Genomic DNA, 20,987 nt, shown 5'->3' with positions numbered 1-20,987 from the left:
ATTTAAAAATAATATAAATATATTTTGATCTTGTCGATTAGTTATACGAATAAAGACTGATAAATAAAGCCTTTTGTTTTTTTTTCTATTCGAACGAATGAATGTATATCCGAATTCTCTCCATTGATGATGTTTCAATGTTTTTTTAAATGAAATCGGATATCGATTTTGATATTTTTTTTATGATCAAATATGAATGAAGTTGGAAAAGTTACGTCAATGTGCAACACGTAATACGCGGTCGGCGATTTTCTCATTTCCAAGCGTTGCTTGGCTTTTAATAGATTTACTAAAAATATACATATAAAAATAATATACATTTTTTATCTGTCTTAAAATCTCACTATATAGTTTCGCGAAACACGATTTGAGAAATAAAATTCAAAAGACACATCAATTTTTAAATCAAAATCGTTTTGAATCGTTTCATATTCTTATTATGCCTTATTCCCTTTCGCCGTGAATCTAAATACTATCCGTATCAAGACACAAAATTGTGAGGAGTATAATAGAATTAACGCTCTGTCTGTTTTCGTGGAAAAAGCAGAACGGGAAACACAGGAGAAGGCATTGCTAGAGCACGCGAACATACTGAAAGGCAAATTAACTTCTCTCTCCGGAACGAAGTGAGAAAAAGAGATCACATATGCGTTTAAACATATACATAATTATATATGACATAAATTAATTTACAGTATCAAAAAATCGCGTCAATATAATCAAAAGAAGATTAAAAGAACGGCTAATTGTAACAGTGTGGACAAGAATGGAAATAAATTGTGTTCAGAGGTACACAATTTTTGCATGGAAACTTATGCAAAGTAAAATTTTTATCTTCTTGTAAACGATAGTACACGTTGACTTTAATTTATACGTCTAAAATTTTTTAATCCATATAGAACGCATTTTGCTAAAATCAATGATGAGAAATTTCGGCAATTTCCACGAGATCTAAAGGCGTATGGCGATCAAAATAAGAATAACCTGAATCCTTATTATAATAAATTGGATGGCAATCAAAAATTACAAGCCGATACTGTCTTGAATAAAACTGAAGCAAAATTCTTTAACAAGAATATCCAAGGAACTAAAATAAAACGCAATATCGTACGTTTTTCTATTTAAAAATTCATTAAGATCCATAATTAATATATATATCGCCAAAAAATACACATAATTTGCATTTCAAATAGCAGAGTAATAATAGGCCTCTCCTTTTTAATGCTGAATCTCATCTTTCCTCTTTTTCTTTTCATGTTAAAGAGAAAAAGAGAAAAGATAAGCTATGCAAAAAAAATTCAGCTAAAAATAACAAACTTATTAAAAGATGACACAGTAACTATGGTAGATTAAAATAGACTTTTTTAATGTCTATTTTATATTCTGTGTTACTTGGAATCATTATACAATAGTTTTTTTTAATTTATTTCAAGAATGATAATTACAAATTTGTTAATGCTGATTAAATATTAATAAGAATATTTTTTTCGAGACAGATAGCGGAAAATATAATAAAGCAGGGAAAAAGATTACCTGTACGTCCCATAAAAAGAATTTCGGCGACAAGCAATTTCATCTATGAATTTAATCCATTTGTCAATATTGAACAATCACGTCCATTAACGACTCAGACTATTTTGTGTTATAAAAATAACTCTGCGCATACGTTGCTTCAAACAAGTATGAAACTAATTAAATTAAACATTGTCTCTTTGTCCATTCGAATTTTTAAATTATTATACGTTTTAAGATTTACATAATCGATAAAAATACAAGCTAGATTCCAAAATTTATTGCCAGTACTGAAAATTTATAGTTTATGTCACTATAGATTTTCAATATTGTAAATTTTGAAACACAACCACAGGTGAAATATTTAGATACTCACAGAAAAATATTTAATTCCAAGATATTCTGCATTAATGTATACTTCTTATATAGATCTTGTGAAACGGAGGTCATCCGCTGTCTTGCCGAAATTGAAGTCACATATCGATTTCGTGACAAATGATCCAGATTTGAATGTAACGAATTCTTCTTCGACGGAAAATACTTGCCTTCCAATACTTGGTAGAGAGAATCCGACGAGAATACTAAACAAACAAGTTGACAAAGAATGTAAATTTCTATGCTTTTATCGAATATCTTTGTTCGCTCTTCAAATATTGTTTTTAATACCTTTTTTATTATTTAAATTATAATTTTAAAAAATTATACATTTCGATCGTTTATACCTCAGTCGAAGAAGACATAGATCGCGAAGTGGAGAAAGTAAAGTCTGCGTGGCTAGAGTTACGAGGAGAAAAAGATTGGACGAAGGGTAAGGATCGCACTGACAATGTCCAAACGAAAAAAGTATACGAGACACTAGAGAAGATGATGTGCGAGTTAGACAGAGTTCAGAGAAATTACATGGATCCCAAGGCGAATCGTTACTTGCACAAAAGCGCGAATAATGTTCTCAAAATGAGCAAGCCAAGATTACAAGAAGAAGCTGAAATTATAAGAAACTTAATCTTTCCCGACAAAAAAGCGAGGACTAAATCAGCATCTATTCTGAGAAACAAAGATAGTAAAACAATTGATAAAGATATGGCAAGGTTACGATTCGACGAAGGTGTGGAAAATATTTTAACAGATAAACAATTAAATAAGAATTTTCTGTCATCGAACTCTGCGAAAAAGCAGTCTATACACACTGAAGCGCACGAGTACAACATCCTCGATGATAAAAGATCAATCCATATAATTGAATCAAATAAGAAACAAGATACAACTATGATGAAGCCAAAGTTTATAGATGAAAATAGAATAAGAGCAAAGATAAGATCTTCTATCGAGGAGTATCTACAACATCACACTGATAATATTTATAAATCATACAACATCGAAGCGAAAAAGGAAGAATATTCTCAAAATAAACCACCATCTATAAGGGATATTGAAAATATTCTAGCGAGTCATAATATTGAACCGAACATGTTGTATGAAAATTTCGAAAGACACAGCGACGACTACGATTCGGAAAATTACGCAAGCGAAGACGATGCATATCGCTCTTACTCAAATACTGTAACTAACGCCACACAAATGACATCCGTTGATTCTGTCGAAGAAAATAGAAAAATTCATGATATGTCCCTCGAGAATATGGAATTATATAATGATACACGACCGAGGAAAGCGAAATCTTTCAAAATTCGGAGACACTCAAGCGCAACAAATTTCCAAGATAACGCCTTCATTAAAATGGGATTAAACGAAAATTTATCGAGAGACACGCTGTCGCAAATATTGCAGTCGGAATACTTGAGAAAGGACTTATCTTTATAATATCTGCTGTATAGCAGAAGTATCATTAATATATATTTATTTTTATGTATAAACATTATTAAATTATATTTTAAATTGTTTGAAATTTTATCATTTCGTAAGTCTTCTCATTTTCCAGTTCTTACAATACGTAAATGAACAGATCATTTCTCCCATGTGCTAAAATATTTTTAAAAATATATAAACGTGAAAGTTAAAATTTCTTCTATGTACAGTCTTAAGTTTTATAGAATATACATTTTATATCCTAACCACATAATTAAAAATTTTAATTTTTATTATAACAATCACAAAATGTTTTCCGCTAATTCTTGAGTGATACAATACATATATTGATTAAGATGTATGATGAGTTTCATAAATGTGTCTTGCATTTCTCAGTTAGTTTTTCAAATAATTCCATTCTTTCCTTCAAGTTATGGCACTGTCTATCAAAATCACACTTTGTTGCCTCAAAAAAGATAATAAAAATTTATTTAAGATATAAATAAAACATCGTGATATGTCTTCGACTGATTGATACGCGATGACAAAACGCATCACACCAACATTCTGGTAAACGTTCGTAGCTACTTCATTGGGAATCATTCAAAATGATCTAAAAGCAAACAGGCATCTCAGTGTTTTCAACAAACACTTTCTTCTTTACAACCTTTTTCTTCTTTTCAATAACAAATAATCGCTGGATGAGAGATAGAGCATATCACAACACTGGAAGCGCCGAACTATGGCTTTGGTATATTATAGCCCCGGTGAAATTAATCGCTGCCGCTAACACAAAAACTGGCATCCACCAACCGTGCGAAGCAGTTACTAATTCAGCTGTCAATGGTCCACAAAGAATTCCAGGTACCGTTGCCTGAAAATTAAGATATACACGACACAGATAATGTAGTCAACTTTACGGCGATCGTATCGGTATTGACTTGTTGTAGATAAAAAAATGCTTACAATTGTATTTGAAACAGCAAACGTAATTCCCGCATGATTCGGAGCTATATCCGCGTGATTACTTAGGTGTCCGGCTGAATTGCACGCACAGAGGCCCATAGATATCGAAACAAAGCTGTAAGATAATAATTTTATAAAGAAAAAATCAAACATAGAAAAAAATAGAAAATATAAGACCAGTTATTATACATACATGACTGCAGCAAGCAAATTATCTACAGCACAAAAAGCTAATAGAAAAGCACCTGGTCCTATTAGGCCTATGTTTGTCATTAATCTTCTAACCGACAAAACAGACCATCTTTTTTGTATTAAAGTATCAGCACTGTGACCAGCAACTGAAAAAAAAAGAGAATAGTTTTGAAAAATATTTAAAACAAAGTTGAAATATACATAATTATATATTAGATGTAGTAAAAAGAAATCCATTATTTTTCCATTTAATTTCATGCAAAAATAATGGATTTCTTTTTACTACACCTAATATATAATACTTACCAATACCAATAAGAGAATTAACGATATAAGGGAGGGCTGTCAAACTAATGCTCTCCGTATTCGCAGATAAGTTTCTTGCCAAATAAGTTGGCAGCCATTGCATTATTATATAATTACTCCAATTCATTGCAAAATGTGCTATATACAAAGCCCACAGGGGCCAGTGAGCAATAAACTCAGTCCAACGTAAGCTTCTATTTTGAGCTACCTGTCAATCAATTATAAAACATCAATACCAAAAATAAAATTGAAAGTAAATTAAATGACGGACAGAACTTTACTTTAGGAACAAATAATGGAATCTCATCTTGAGAATTAGTTTCTTGATATAGCATCAGCCACAATATAGTCCATACGATACCTATTGTCCCAAATAAATAAAATCCAGTTTGCCACGCCAAGTGGGAACATACCTAACAAATGGAAAGACGTACGATTTGTAAAACATAATTTTTTTTATAATTTAACGTACATTTTGAGTAAAATGACACTTACAACAGATGCGACCACTTGGCCAACAGAACCAGCAGCTACTAGGTAGCCAAAAGCGCGTGATCTTTCTTCCACAGGAACATTATGTGCGAATAAATGAAATATCACTGGTAGGCCTACAAACAATCTCAAATTAATTCCTAATCTCAGAATGCATTAGGGCTGTTTTTTTTTTTAAACTTCTAGCATTATTTATTTTTTATCCTAATGTTTTCTTTACACAAAAAGTGGAAAGATAAACCATATAAGAAGTTTACAAATAGGTAAAAAGAATAGGCCTCTGTTCAATTTCTTGCGTTATTCATTATCTTCTTGGAGAAATAAAGAAGAAAAATAGGTCTCAAGTCTGTTCTTTTACAAAGAATGTTCTAAACTGCAAGTGGAACAATAAGTTGGAGTGAAATAAATATAGTAATGTTTGAATTGGTATATACTGCAATAGTTGCAATAAGTTGGAGTGAAATAATTAAATTTATTTCACTCCAATTTATTGCATCAATTCAATACTTTTCAAAGAACAGACCTCACATCTGCTTCGAATAATTCTTTCTTTATCCTTACCTAATCCTTCTCCTAGTCCTAGGATCACCCTACAGAGTATGAGTAATGGTACCGACTGTGCTAGCAATGGTGTGATGACCGTACTAATGGACCATAGTAGAACCGCTAGCATAAGTACAGTTTTGCAGCCAAAACGACTTGCTGTGCTTGCGCCGATGATCTTGAAGGAGAGAATGACACATTATAAGCGCTGCATTTTCATTAGCGGTGACACAAAGCATACGAATTACCTGACTAGTGAAATATCCGAAAGCAAACGCAGACAGTATCCATCCCTGCCAATACAGATTCCATTTAAACTCATCGGTCATCAGCACGATGGCAATGGGCATGATGACCCTGTCCGCGGCGTTTATAAAATTCGCAGCCGAGCAGAGGGCCACGATGCGCGACGTGCGCGGTAACATCCTGAATTTTGCCATTGTCGATCTCCAGGCACCGTCAAATCGACCAAGTTTAACGACCGCCAATGATCATCTCATCGCCCAGGCTCGGTACGTTCCTGTCAGCTGATCCTTCCTCGCTTATAAGTTTATGAACGCGTGGAAAAATGAGAAAAAGAAAACGTCGACAAACGCGAGCTAGTATGTGGAGTACGCAGATTTCTAACCTCTACACTATCGTAGAATAATGAATGTTGATGATGTACCGTTTGTACGTAACGGTAAAACCATCGGGATCATCGGGATTGTATTTATGCGCCCGTCCCGCACAGATAAACACTTTACACTAATGTTAGAAATCGCAATTAAACGTCATTATTAACGACAAGACGTGAGAACCACGAAGACAATTCGACGTGTCAACACGATCGATCCCGACAGAGGGAAGCCTAAGTCCTAAGAATGGTTAATGAATAAACTGTATTCGCGTTTAGGTATGTATGTACTTAGTTCCCGTTCATAATTTATTAATTAATAAATTCAATTTAAGTAAATCCAATATTGATTCACAATATACATTTGACTAATATACTTTTTTGCCAATAAATTATTAATAGGAATTCCTAATATTAATCCCTAACATTTAACTAATATCTATATATATATTTTTTGCCAATAAATTGTTAATAGGAATTATATAATTCAATTGACAAATCACTTTCAATCACAATTATAAATTAAAAATAAAAAATAGTACTGAATATGATAGAAAATAAATAAATAAATAAATTTGAATTAATGATGATTTACCATTAAATTGGTTTTAAGTGAACAATATATAAATAATAAGTCTATTCACTATTTCGTTGTTCACTTTTTGTATTCAGCACTTTTCTCTCTTTGCTTAATTCTTTGATCTCTTCAACATCCAAATATATATTTATCTCATTTTAAGTGCAAACATTTTTGGGGATTTCAAGCAACGCGATCTACTTTAATTAATTTAACAGTGTCAAGCATAAAAACAATTATGCAGAAATATAAATAACTAAAGCAGAGATATAAATAATTAATCATTTATAACAATTAAATATAATTAACAATTAAAATTGATTAATTATGTGTATGATAATATACGTATTTTTAAATAACAAGTATATTGATTACGACGGATTCCAAAAATGTATGAATTATTCAGACACTTTTACCAGAATTTAATTATTAATGTAAAAATTAACATACATAAATTCAAGAATTCCATAAATTTTACAGTATTTCTAAAGGCTAAATTGTAAGTTAGACTATTAAAGTTGTAAAGTAATCCCTTAACTACTCAAATAATTTAGCAAGATTATACTAACTCGTACTCTTAATTTTTTAAAATAAAATACAAATATGTGTACATATTTGTATTTTATTTTAAAAAATTAAGAATACGAAATGTGTACACATTTTATTTTTAAAAATTAAGTTTTAACAACAAACTTTTTTTGAGAAAAAGAAAAAGGGAAAAATCAAATGCTGCAACAGAGTTTCTCGATTGAGTTTCTCAGGACGATTGTAATTAGGGAAGGAAATAATTATTTATGCGTATATTTTTAATAAAATTCTTGTTAATTTAAGATCGATAAAGCTACTGTAATACAAATGCAGAATTGTATTGTATTACAATGCAAAAGGTAGAATTGCGCGCATCGCTGTGATGACGAAATTGTAGAGATCGCAATATCACTGGAATTTTTCCAAATATAGCTGTGCAGTCCAAATACGATTAATCCATGTTGTGAACTGCGATTTATAATCAATTTTCAATAAGGTAATTAAAGACCGATTAAGAATTTCATGTTAACTCATAATACGATATATTAATTTTACGATTTATTATAACGTAGATATGTACATTATACATCCGCGACGTGAAAACATAACATTCATTTTTTAAAACAATATTTTTAAAACAATCGTTCATACTCGATCATTCAAATAATGACTGTTGAAAAAATACAGCTTCGTAGTTATACGTTCGATATCATTACGTAAATTAATATATTCATCCACGAAGCATTTGTATATAATTAATAAATCGTGAATTTAATATTTATTGCATTATAAGTCAATTATGCAGATATTTATATCAGATGGTTAAAACGATCTGAGAGAAACGATCTGTACTCTTCAATTTCTTCGGGCTCACCAGGCCCACTTGATGATCATTAGACAAATTTATCCAGAGCTAGTTGTTTTTCATATCGACTTTAGTATCTCGCTGGTAATTAATACATTTAGACAGACGGCAGATGCGCTCCCTCGGGGTGGAATCCGTTCTCGTCGGCGACGTAGTTGACGGTGTACCTGACGTTGGTCTCCGGATCGACATAGGAGAAGCTACCGCGGACGACGAGAGCCTCGTTCTCATGGCCGGCATTCACCAACTGGGCAGACTCTTGATGGGCCTGGCCGTTGGAGAGCTCGTAACCATATTGGTATCCGTCAACACCAATGTTGTCCAGTGGTGTCTCTTTCACGACGACCGTCTCATCGTGAGGGGGTGCTGCGATGGCGACGGCCATGAGGGCGCAGAGGGCGATAATCTACAGGAAGAGAACGTCAATTAATCGAGTTGTCATTTGGTTTAGTTTTCATTTTTCACAATTGTTGATAAAAGTGATTGAAGTTATTAATAACTGGTAGTGCGAATAGTATAATAGCATTCCGATGTATCTATTTTGATGCTATGACTCATAATCTTCGAATTAATTAGCGATAAATTTTATACGCTCGTCCAAAAAACAAGAGTTGATTCATTGTTAAATTATAATTCGGGAGAATCTTGTATATACCCACTGTTTTCATGTTGAATGTGGAGGCGGTACAGCTACTCTCGTTTGAAGAAGAAGACTGATGTGGATAGTCGAAATCAGCAGGGATTTTATAGTGTTCCTCCTACTGCCAAAATTTGACTGGGTGTACACTAATTCACCTCTCACCTTTCTTCTTCGTATTTTGTTAGTTAATACATCTACCAATTGTCCAAATTTCGACCTTCATAAGAATTTTTCGCGAACGATCTGAGAAACTTTACTCATTTAAAATCGCACACTCCTAGATAACTATTAGACTAATAGAGATTTTTGCAAATTTTATCGTACTTATTTTATAGAAATAATTTTTTTATTATCAATAATAGAATTTAATTATTTATCAAAAAGTTAATATTGACAAAAACTACGTAATTAATAAACGAATTTTGGGTCAAATAAATCTTATTTCAGACATTTTATATAAGATTGTAATTCTGGGAAAAAATATTTATTATTATATATAATTAAAAAAATTATATGAAATTATATATAATTTTATATATTTGCTTATAAATGAACATATTTTATGTATAATTCTCTCTGTATGATTATATATAATTTTATATATAATTATACTAAGCTTATATATAATTATATATAAAACATTTTTTCCTGAGATATTAACATAATTTAAAAATAATTATTTTAAAGTAAAATTTATTTTAAAATATGATTTATACGATCGGGTCATATAGATTTATTTAAATATATAAACAATAATATCAATTAAATCTCATTTAATAAACAAATGTCTAGAATGGAAGTATATTCGCTGAGTTTGTTAAAAAATTCTCTTGCAGTTTTTAAGGGTATGCAAGATGGAATTCCACTTTTCTTCAAGAATCTATTTGAGGAATTTCCAATCATTAATTATTGATGTAACCTTTATAGAGACGTAATTTTGCAAATTCTCAGTCTTATAAATTAAGACGACCCTGGTCTGTAAAGTACCAATAAATTTAAATTTGAGATCCTCGGCACTCGTCTTTTTAATCTGCGTGCGGCATCACGTTATGATCTCGTGATGAGATTTCTAGCCGCCCTCAAGGAACACTACTAGGCTAAAGCCTTGAAAATAATAGCAACGTAAAAATAACACATTTTTAACCTTCGATATGATCAAGAGAAACTACTTGATTAATCTATTCGGATTCTTTCGGTCTACATTTTGTTGCGAAACGTATCATCTTTAACTTAATGGTTGTGTTGATGACGATGAATTTTTTAAGTTTGGAATCACTTAAATTAAAATCAATTTATTAATGATTTATAATTAAGAAAATTTAAGAAAATAAATTTTAATATTTAAGAAAAAAATTTTTATTATTAAATATATTATCGATAGATTTTTATTATTTTTGTAAAAATATGTGGATAAATAATATTTAGTTTTCGCAAAAGCCGCAACTTACAATTAGTTGCTGCAAATTAAAAAATGTAAAATAGGTCTGTAAATATGTTAAATTATGAGAGAAATTTGACAAATAAGCAACTCAAGAAAATTGTAAATTTTTAACATTTGATTTTTCATTGTTTTTCAACGTATTGTCTAATAAGACATAATTGAATGCAAAATACAAATAATTGGAACATATTATTGTGTGTTTCAAAACGCGTTTGCATTATTTCAATATATATAATAGTAATAAATATATATTTGAATATATATTTAATACTTACATAATATTGAATTATGATTGAGTAATATAAACTATAGACCAATTAATAAAATATGGGTATTATGATTTATATCTTTATTGTTCTATAAAAAAAAAATTATTTATATAATACATATTGTTAATCATATTATAAAATCAATTAAATTAATCAAATCAAATAACGATCCCCAGTGAAAAATGAAAGTAAAATCGATGTCGAATATCGATTTGATGATTTCGAAGTCAAGTTCAGCTGATGTCGATTTCATTATCATGTTTTGCTGGGATTAATTCAAATTGCTCGTTTATTGATTCGTAGAATTCATTACATTTTCAAGATTCAATTTTGATTTATCGAAAACGTTTCTTATCCAACGATCAAAGTAATGTGTCGAAAATGGATGAGATGTGAAATAATTTAGATATCAAGGATTAAGTCAATCAATTTATTTAAAAATCAATTTATTTAAAACTAGGTTTGTCATATTTGTCTGTGTGATCGCTGTGATCGAGAGATCAAGAGAGTTGAGGTTCTCTTCAAATATGAAATTGGACGAAAAATTATAAGAACACAGATATGAGATTGGCAGGTGGAATTCTCGTGGAACTCTCTCTCAGGATTTAGGCGACTGGCAGATGCGCTCCCTCGGGGTGGAATCCATTTTCGTCAGCGACGTAGTTGACGGTGTACCTGACGTTGGTCGCCGGGTCGACGTAGGTGAAGGTACCACGGACTACAAGAGCTTCGTTTTCATGGCCAGCATTTTGTAATTGGGCTGACTCTTGATGAGCCTGGCCGTTGGAGAGCTCATAGCCAAACTGGTATCCGTCGAGGCCGATGTTATCCAGTGGAGTCTCTTTCACGACGACCGCCTGGTCATGGTAGTTTTGAGGAGGAGCCGCGAGGGCGACGACGACGACGGCGGCGAAGGCGATAATCTGAAGTAACGTGCAAAATAATAAAATGATTTGTCAAATGATCTGTCCTAGTCTATTCAAAATCTAAAATTGAGATACAAGACAAAAGACGTCTTTGTCTTCAAGAAGTTTTTAAGACGTTTCTTAGACGCTTTTCGTAAATATATGTTTAAGACATCTATCCTAATTTTTAAACTTTGCGTTGTCTGGGACGATTCGTCATTAGTGATAAAATAATATTTTGATAAATTTGACACTTCTTTCGCAACTTATGACAATCTGATTCTCTGATTCTTGTAAAGTTACAACATATTCCTTTTTTCACGAATTTCGTGTAAAAGTATAAAAAATATAAAGAATAATTTACAAATTAATAAAATAGATACGAGATAACGAGATGAAGATACATATTTCTCTCTTTAGCACAAGATAAAAATTCTCGTGATGACAATAATATAACTGTCATTCTAATACATTCTCAAGACATTTTGTATATTCCTCTGGAAAATGATAATATCCTTAATTGGTGTATCGCTTGATAACACGACGATGTGATATTTCGTAATCCTCGAGGTTCGGAGCAAGCGAAAGTTTCCGAGAAATCACCACATCGCGAGATTCACCGAGAGCTTATCCCAAAAATTAGCCGAGAAAGCTACACTCGTTTGTCTCTTTTGAAAAAACGTCATTTACTGATTTTTCGTAGAACACGTACCAGTTTCATGGCTACAGGTTCTTTTTTCTCAGAGAACAAGTGGCGATCTGACTTGAGATGGCTCACTAAACTGATTCGATGTACCATGCCAGTTGACGATTATATATAGCCAGAATTGTGCGATGTAAATTGCGCCCTACCATCATCCACGGCGTTACCAAAATCTTCATGTTCATGTGTCGAAATTCTTAAATGACCGGTCGACCGGATGGCAAGCGATGGCACAACGACATGTTACGCGCAGTCGAGAATGTCAGACTTGGGACGGAGAGGTTTCACCTGAACAGGTCGCGATCGAAACTCTGAGTGCTTTTCAGTAAGAGACAGTGGGAGCTTTCCAACAAGCGAGACTGTATAACACAGTCATCGTTTCATCTTTGTTTAACATTGGCAAACAAAGATACCATGTCTATCTAATTGTTGGAAGGCACCCACAGATGACACAATATAACACAATGATTTATTATATACCTTGTTGTTTGCTGTTAAACAAAGATGAAATTATCACTGTGTTACACTGCGTCTTTTTCTGGAAAGCATCATCTAATTCGTCGCTCAACTCAATGCCCGTCACAAAGAATGATTTACGTCCTTTGTAAATCAAGGAAGTATGAGGAAAGTTATGAGAGATTTAATTGTCAATTTTCTGCGGAATTTTGTTTTTCGATATGCGAACGCAACGATTGTAATAATACATTTATGATATTTGCTTGTCGAGAAACGCGCGATTGTACCATTTGCATTGGTCCAAGCGCTGTCGTAATTTTAAAGTTAATAGTCACGGATTAATCTGGGAGCAATTTCAAATGCACTTTAAGAGATAAGCTCTAAAGGTTACACGTAAATCCTTTACCTCCTATGTCCTCGTTAAATCTTAATCCATTGGTCTTTACTATGTTTTTATGTTATGCAATATATGCACAGGCTCATCCGATGCGAATATTAACGCGCATGTGTGCATGTAGCTCTAATGTATTTGATCAATTAACTAAATTTTTTGTGAATCCAAGTCGGTAATCAATCATACATGACTCCTGTTGCATCACGTTACGATTCATCGAAATCCACTGAGCAAAACATTTCATTTAGCGTGTAATAAAATTAAGAGAAAATTATAGGTGCATGAGCTCGTGAATTATTATTGGAACTTCTTTGTGGTTCTTTGTGATTAATAAATTGACGGATGCATCCACCGATTGGCTAAAAATAAAAATATAAAAATATGTTTAATTTATATTATTTTATAAAAATTTTTTTAATAATAAGCAATTGTATAAAAATATAATTTTTTTCTAAAATGATAAATGGAACTGGATGGATCTCTTTTCTCACGGAGAAAACCCACGAAACGCATAATCTTTATGATAAATGGAACTATATAAATGTATTTTAGATCGATATTCAAGTCGATTTTTATTTCAAGATCATTTTAATATCTTAAGATGCTAAAATAATAGTTAAATTATTGATTTACGACATTTTAAGGCTGAACTTAAAATAGTCTTAAAAATAAGAATCGATTATGAATATCAGTTATAGAACTATTTTAATTGTTTTAAACAACATTCTTTTCAATCACATCAATTGGGGCCAGGCCCCTCAAAGTCACGGAAAATTGTTGTCTATTTGACTAATACAAATAGAATTTATCGCGATATCAAGAAAGTATTTTATTTTATTTTATTTCACCATTTTTTGTAACAAAATTTTTGGTCTGGTTTCTAATTCTCCACTATATCTTAAATATCTTTTGTTTGAAATCGAAATCAATATTCAAATGGCAGTCAAATAGTCAAATTGACTATTGATAGTCAATAATAAGATTCTTCGTAAAAATAGAAGAAATCTGAGCTTTCTCGTTATATATCTTTGATCGATGACACATGAATATCTTATTGTCTGACACGAATTATACCACTGAGTAATGAAGAAGAAATGATGCGCACTGGCCAAGATTTGAAAAGAAAGTATTCTGTTACATAAGCAAACAGCTTATGCTAATGATCGAGACTGAGAAAGAGAGAGAGAGAGAGAGAGAGAGAGAGAGAGAGAGAGAGAGAGAGAGAGAGAGAGAGAGAAAGAGGACCGATACGTTACCGAAGAGTAAAGATCTTCTTTGTGGGAGGACAAGTCAACGACGCACCACGCGTGTTCGATTTATACGAGAATTCATTACATGGAAAATTGAAGATTTATTAACATTTTAATTAACATTCTTAAATGATTTTATGAAAAAAAAATATAATTTTGTTTTATATATTATTAAAAATTGAATTACTATTATCGTTCCTGCTGAATCTATTATTGAATTAAATAAACTATTAACTTTCTCCACGCAGTGATACATCGCTCTTTATCTTTGTCTATCTTATCTAAACATTGGACAATTATGTGCGCGCGTACGTGTCATTACATATTATATAATATGTCATTATATTATCATTGTATCGAACTTTCTAATGCGTCTATATGATCAACAAGCCTCGCGTATCGAGTTATATCATATGCGTATGTAATCAGAGGTTGCACGTAGCTATGTTATATTGAAATACACCCCGCCTCGTATAATTACGAACGTTTGAAACTAATAATACATTGTACAAACGCCACAGGCTAAGTTACCGATTAATACCTGAGAGTCGTTATCGTCAAATTAGCCAATCGGCACTTTGGTTCGCATCACTGATGAAGAATAACGTTTCCAATAGCCTCGCCCTCTCTGTACCTCATCTTTCATTATTTATTAAATTTCACCGCAAATTACCTTCACACATTTTAAAGGTAAAGAATTAATTTCTAAAAAAAGAAGGAAAGAATTTAGACGTTCGAATCCATTTGTTTGTTATTGATGAAAATTAAGAAGAGATTAAATCACAAATTGAAAGAAATAAGTAAAAGAAATTATAGGCAAATCGATCTTCCAATAAGATTAGATATTACAAAATTCTTGAGAAAAAAGAAATTTTTCAATTTTTTAATTTTACATGCGAAATAATACGATATTTGAGAAGAATTAGAAATATATTATAATATCAAGTAAATTAAAAATGACGTATAAAATAAATATAATTTTATTTTAAAACAAAGATAAATTGAAAGAAATAAGTAAAAAAAATTATAGGCAGATCGATTTATCTTCCAATAAGATATTGCAAAATTCTTGAGAAAAAAAGAAATTTTTCAATTTTTTAATTTTACATGCGAAATAATATGAATACATTTGAGAAGAATTAGAAATATATTATAATATCAAGTAAATTGACGTAAAAAATGACGTATAAGATAAATATAATTTTATTTTAAAAACAGAGATAAATAAAGAAAGGTAATTTTAATAATATGTTCTGAATTTTCGATATGCAAAGTATGTTTATAATTTCTTTTGTAATATTGTTCTGAATAATTTCGGATGTAACACTGCTAAAATTAAAATTGTAAAATTCGCAAAAAATCATTAAGTCTGCAAGCTCGAAGCTTCTGGAATATCATATATAGATAACTAATCGAGTTAGTGCATCGTTCCGTAGCGGCCACGTCAGATCGTGATTTTTCCTTTCTGTGGCGAGAACATCTTTTTAAGGCGCGATATTATTGTATAATCGATTGTACGATGGTATTACAGACGGCACAAATGGATGCAAAAAGGAGATGCCGTCATTCCGGATAAACAGATGCGAACCGTTCGTCACGCGTCGGCGTTACGCAAAGATCCTCAGCACGTTACGCGCTGCGTACGAGAACCCTGAAGTTGATCCTATGCTATCCTATGCTAACAATTAATAACCTGCTGACAATTTCTAATGGTTTCAATAAGAAACTTTTTAATTCCCATGAAGTATTAGAAGTCGATTTTGTGATTAGCAAATTTAAAAAGTCTCGATTTAAAATAAAGAAGCGAATAGAAATCCACGAAAAATATTTTTGCTGAAATATCTAAAAATTTTCACCCTCTTTTAAAATAAATCTTACTCTGAAGAGTGAAATCTTTTAAAAAGTGAAATCTTTGAAAATTGAGCTACCTTCTTTCAAAATTTTTACCTCACTTTTTACTCTTTAGAGATTCCACTTCAAAGAATTTAGAGAGCAGGTAGATAATTAGATATAGATTTGAAAATAATTTTTGTTGGATCATCAAAAGAATTATATAGGAAACTCAAGCATGATGAATAATGCTGCAAAAAATTCTACATTCTAGTTTTCAGCAAGTTTGAGCTTACTTAATTTTGATAATCCAACAAAATTATTTTTAGACCCACATGTTGCTAAATTTTTATTGAAAAGCTACTAACTTTTAATAAATATTTATTTGAATAGGTCTAAATAAATATTTAAATGTAAACAATTATTTATCTGGTATAAGAATCATTAATTTGATTTAATCATCATTTTTATTGAATAAATATTTTTTACTGTAGTAAAAAAATACTGTATAAAAAAATTTACTAAATCTTAATACATATTTCTTTGAATAAGTAAACATTTACTTTATTATCTATTATAAGAAATATGTATTAAGATTTAGTAAATTTTTTTTAGTGTAGATACTTCAGTTCTTACTATACTTCATTTCTTTTCCATGAATAAAATTGAGATCTCAAATGTTGAGATGCGTTTTTTTTTGTGAAAAATAATTAAACAGAGGAATGTACGAGAATTAATGTGTCCAGGAAAATTGTCTGTCTCGAAATTACGATTCTAACACGGACTTCCCGGGGAGCGAGTCTGTCGATCCCACTGGGCAAAAGACAAGACGAAGAATGACGGAGGCGACGCCGCTTTTCAACGAGGAACTTGCACACGGGTCGGGAATTTCGCAAGAATCCTGCTGGACCGCACGAGGTCGTCGCCGTTGCCAGTTAAAGGCACACCTTGCGTAACATCACCGCCGCGAGCACGATGGCATCGATCCTAAATGCCACACTCTGTCGACGGACGGATGAGTCTGTACACCGGCTGCTCGCATGCATTAAACGACGAAGTGAAGTCGCATGGTACGGTGTACTTCTGATCTATCGTTCTTCCTCGGTAGGGGAATTATCTACAGCTGGCCTATCTTCAGCTATTGAATTTACGACAAGGTGGTAAAACTAATCCGGAGAAGCCAACGCGAGAAGTCGTCCTTAATTGGTTATTCTTTACGATTTCTTGGATCTCTCTCTAGTGGCCAGTATTACACATGCTAATGATGACGTAAAGTAACGTTCCAAGCAGCAGAGGTCATTTAAGCTTATGTTAGAGATGCGAGTCTGGTTAGTTAAAAATTCTTCCTTCTTTCTCTCTTTCTCTCGCGCTCGAAAAATTATCTCGAAAAATTATCGGCGTATCTTGACTGCAAAGGAATTGATTTAAAATATGCATTGATTTAAAATGCATCGCACTAATCGTGAAATTAAGAGTTTCGGAATTTGCATAATTAATATCTCCAAATGGCGTTATACTACAAGGAATAGCTGTGATCGCGTCGTGCTTGTCTGGCCAGTTCTACCGCGAACTACTGCCACGGAAAAAACGATTTTGTTGAAGTATCTAAAAATTTAGCTAGATATAGCCACGATTTTATTAAATTACCAAAATAATTTTGTAGGATGCTCAAACTGATTGCTGGAATATCAAAAATTGTTTACAACATCGCTCATTATAAAAATGCCAATCAAGATTAGATATTTATGCAAATTCAAAGTCTTCATTAAATAACAAATTAATAAAACAAAAAAACGTTTTTGGTCATCCTTAATTATCGAGGAGTCAAAATGTTTAATTAATTTGTTATTTAATAAAAAATTAAAACACACAAATATAATATTTAACTGGTTCTTATTGCCATTTGTACCTTTGTGATTGCTCATTATATTTAAATTTCAAACATAATTATTTTGATAGTCCAACAAAATTATTTTCAGATCTGTATCTAAATTAAATTTTCAGATATCTTACAATTAGTAAAATCTTTCCATATGAGCGCAGCAATTCGTTCGTCGAAGATCCTTTTCACGATACGCATCGATCGATTTGTCTATCTCGCGATAAAGAAATCGCCGAAGGCGCTAATCGGTGATGGGTCAGATCACCCACGTGCATTTACCGAGTGATACGATTATTTATTGATATCTTTCATAATTGATGTGGAATTCTTCTCGCGTCCCATACGATAACGTAGTTAGATAAGAAAATTGCACCTGCAGGATATGACCTCTTGCCGAAGGTCCTACAAGGATGTTTAAAGATGGCGGTAAATAGTAGCTGACGTCGCGAAAGGTGAGCTTCAATGAAAGAACGTCTCGCTTTAAATTATATCGTTATCAAGGTGGATACATTCGTATGAATACACGTCCTCGAGGAATTCTGTACAATCACTCGTGCATCTACAATCGCAGAAAAGAATTGTGAGGTGTATATTCTTTTCTTCTATTTTACATTTATCATCGATAAATTTAATAAAGTTCACCTTAAATGATCTGTAAGTTGCATCAGAGTTTAGAAATAAAATTCTACCCAAGCAAAACAACAAGTCACGATAACGTTAAAACGACGTAATGAATTATTGCTGATTGACGTCATTATGTCGTGATGACTTCTGCTTGAATGTTTTTTTAATTTTATGTGTTGTATAATATGAATACATTTAAAAATAATTAGAAATATATACATACATACAAAATATATGACAAAATTATATACAAAATTTGATTTTAAAATCTGACAAAAACTACAGAGCGTGAGTTTAACGAGACATTGATGTATGGGAAGACAAAGTAACATGAATAACGAAATCGCAAAAGGAGATAATCGAATCACGCGAGATAATTGCGCTCGCACGCGATTCTTCTTTCGTAAAGCGATACGGAAAACTCACGCTGTGCCACTTATCGCGGAGATTTACATGCCGAATGAATGAAGCAAACAACAGCTTATCTTCAGGAAAAGATCGGTGCTGGAACGTTACATGATCAAAAATGCAGATTCTTCCCTTCTACTTCGCATCTGATGTAAATTCAAATCCAGCCACGCAATCAACAAAAGGTAGAAGGCAAAAAATATGAATCGGACCCTCAGAACTTCTGGAAACGCAGATTTATTTCTGTGGCGGAAACGAAGTATTATGGTCAAGGACCATAAGCCCAAGTTACGAAGAATGTTTTCTCATTCCTGTTGTGATTAGCGTTAAATATGTCAATGTTTTCGTGAAGTTCCAAGCCGGTTTGGCTAGAATGTTCAAGAATTTTTATATATACCGCAGGATTTATGATTTTTAATTTAGTTGTATAGAAAAATTATTAAATTAATTTTACAGAAGCTGGATCTATTAGATCCATCTATAGATTCACTCAATTATAAATCTCTTTGTCAAAAATACCAAATAATTCAATTTTTTATGTTATATCTGCAAAAATTTAGATACTTCTTATTAAATAAATAATTCTTATTAAAATATTCTTAGTATTATGTCATTTTGGTTCCTTGAAATTAATTAGTGCCTTTTAATTAACATAAATTTAGAGATTCTTATAACAGCGATAATAATTATGTTACAGATTTTAATCAACTCCAGAAAGTATCTACTAGATTTATAGTAGTCGCGATATTCTTGTCAGTATTATTCCCAATTTTTATCTTCGAAACAAAGTGGAGGAAACTGCACGTCCATTAATTCGTACGCGATAAAACGCAGTTTTCTGCACATGCAGAAGGTCACGAGAAGGAACGCTCGACGTCGGAAAATTATCAATTACCTACTGCCTCCTCAATTTCTTAGAAGCAGTGCTGCGCAGGCAGCTCGCATTCATTATTGCCGATAATCTGCCGGGACCCCCGTGAACTTTTCCTCAAAGAGACTGGCGGAGCGAATGAACCGTGCTGAAGAATGCTCTCACATGAAAATGTACACGTGACACAAACAGACGCGGATTTATCATTGAGGACAACGCGACATACAATCGCATTTAATCTCCCTTCGTGAATTCTCCCAGGTGGAACACAGAGTCATAATAAAGTCATGATATAGGCGTCATCATAACACATTTGAGGGAGTGATTCACTTGCATACTGTTGCAATTGTCCACTGCCAATCACAGCGACTTTTGCGTACAGAGTTTTCTTTTCTAATGCTCTGATTGACTTGTGCTCAGTTAGATCGTATGCAATTGATACATCCCGCACCTAAAAATGAACTTATAAGTGACAAATAAGGACATGATGATATCTTTATGATATTATATTATTATAACTTTCCTCTGTGTTTTACTGGAGCTACATTGGTGGAGAAGATACATTTGATGCTCACCTCATTTTGCATCCGCGCATCGCGGAAATGCAATTGTTCGACATTTGAGACTCTGGGACAATATCGATCGATAGAGCACGAGAGTACTTCTCGCAGTTTCTCACGTGGATTGCCGATCGTGACAGTCGACCTTTGCAGTCAGTTGCGCGATCGAGAAGAAGAACGTGTTTCTGTTGCACCCGACAAAGAGCGAAATATTTCAATCAGAATTGGTAAAAATTACATTATTTTATATAGCAAAATAAATATATCTTTTACAAACCATTGTTTTTAAACAATATTAAAAAGACATATTTCGAAATAAATATTTTAAATACGTTAAATACAATAAAATTT

General features: G+C 32.2%; 4 protein-coding genes across 4 annotated transcripts; 1 reads left to right on the top strand and 3 right to left on the bottom strand.

The window, feature by feature from the left end:
* The first annotated feature begins 2,232 nt into the window (after nucleotides 1–2,232).
* Nucleotides 2,233–3,333, top strand: LOC108684596. The gene has a single exon (XM_018188992.1). The coding sequence runs from the start codon at nucleotides 2,377–2,379 to the stop codon at nucleotides 3,331–3,333; it is 957 nt and encodes a 318-aa protein (XP_018044481.1). The 5' UTR covers nucleotides 2,233–2,376.
* Nucleotides 3,334–3,638: 305 nt separating this feature from the next.
* LOC108684577 (sodium-dependent phosphate transport protein 1, chloroplastic-like) lies at nucleotides 3,639–6,633 on the bottom strand. The gene is made up of 8 exons (XM_018188967.1): nucleotides 6,066–6,633; nucleotides 5,836–5,995; nucleotides 5,278–5,390; nucleotides 5,064–5,195; nucleotides 4,783–4,990; nucleotides 4,478–4,622; nucleotides 4,285–4,399; nucleotides 3,639–4,192 (listed from the first exon to the last, which is right to left on the bottom strand). Exons 1-8 carry the CDS (start codon nucleotides 6,255–6,257, stop codon nucleotides 4,037–4,039), a joined length of 1,221 nt encoding a protein of 406 aa, XP_018044456.1. The 5' UTR covers nucleotides 6,258–6,633; the 3' UTR covers nucleotides 3,639–4,036.
* Nucleotides 6,634–7,813: 1,180 nt separating this feature from the next.
* On the bottom strand, nucleotides 7,814–9,106 carry LOC108684578 (flexible cuticle protein 12-like). The gene is made up of 2 exons (XM_018188968.1): nucleotides 9,063–9,106; nucleotides 7,814–8,809 (listed from the first exon to the last, which is right to left on the bottom strand). Exons 1-2 carry the CDS (start codon nucleotides 9,069–9,071, stop codon nucleotides 8,501–8,503), a joined length of 318 nt encoding a protein of 105 aa, XP_018044457.1. The 5' UTR covers nucleotides 9,072–9,106; the 3' UTR covers nucleotides 7,814–8,500.
* A 2,076-nt stretch (nucleotides 9,107–11,182) lies between these two features.
* LOC108684587 (flexible cuticle protein 12-like) lies at nucleotides 11,183–12,472 on the bottom strand. The gene is made up of 2 exons (XM_018188981.1): nucleotides 12,371–12,472; nucleotides 11,183–11,676 (listed from the first exon to the last, which is right to left on the bottom strand). Exons 1-2 carry the CDS (start codon nucleotides 12,455–12,457, stop codon nucleotides 11,359–11,361), a joined length of 405 nt encoding a protein of 134 aa, XP_018044470.1. The 5' UTR covers nucleotides 12,458–12,472; the 3' UTR covers nucleotides 11,183–11,358.
* Nucleotides 12,473–20,987: the final 8,515 nt, after the last annotated feature.

Source organism: Atta colombica, unplaced genomic scaffold (assembly GCF_001594045.1).
Source record: "Atta colombica isolate Treedump-2 unplaced genomic scaffold, Acol1.0 scaffold136, whole genome shotgun sequence".
In the NCBI taxonomy this organism is placed as follows: Eukaryota; Metazoa; Arthropoda; class Insecta; order Hymenoptera; family Formicidae; genus Atta; species Atta colombica.
Note: the sequence above shows the minus strand (reverse complement) of the source record. Positions and strands in the feature narration are given on the sequence as shown.

What these genes read in the sequence shown, in the direction of transcription:
- LOC108684587 (XM_018188981.1), bottom strand. Translation starts at nt 12,457, where the DNA reads ATGGTACATCGAATCAGTTTAGTGAGCCATCTCAAGTCAGATCGCCAC. An exon ending in AACCTGTAGCCATGAAACTG is followed by an intron (nt 11,677 to 12,370) that starts GTACGTGTTCTA and finishes ACGTTACTTCAG; the next exon opens with ATTATCGCCTTCGCCGCCGT.
- LOC108684577 (XM_018188967.1), bottom strand. Translation starts at nt 6,257, where the DNA reads ATGGCAAAATTCAGGATGTTACCGCGCACGTCGCGCATCGTGGCCCTC. An exon ending in TTCCATTATTTGTTCCTAAA is followed by an intron (nt 4,991 to 5,063) that starts GTAAAGTTCTGT and finishes ATTGATTGACAG; the next exon opens with GTAGCTCAAAATAGAAGCTT. An exon ending in TTGCTGTTTCAAATACAATT is followed by an intron (nt 4,193 to 4,284) that starts GTAAGCATTTTT and finishes CTTAATTTTCAG; the next exon opens with GCAACGGTACCTGGAATTCT.
- LOC108684596 (XM_018188992.1), top strand. Translation starts at nt 2,377, where the DNA reads ATGATGTGCGAGTTAGACAGAGTTCAGAGAAATTACATGGATCCCAAG.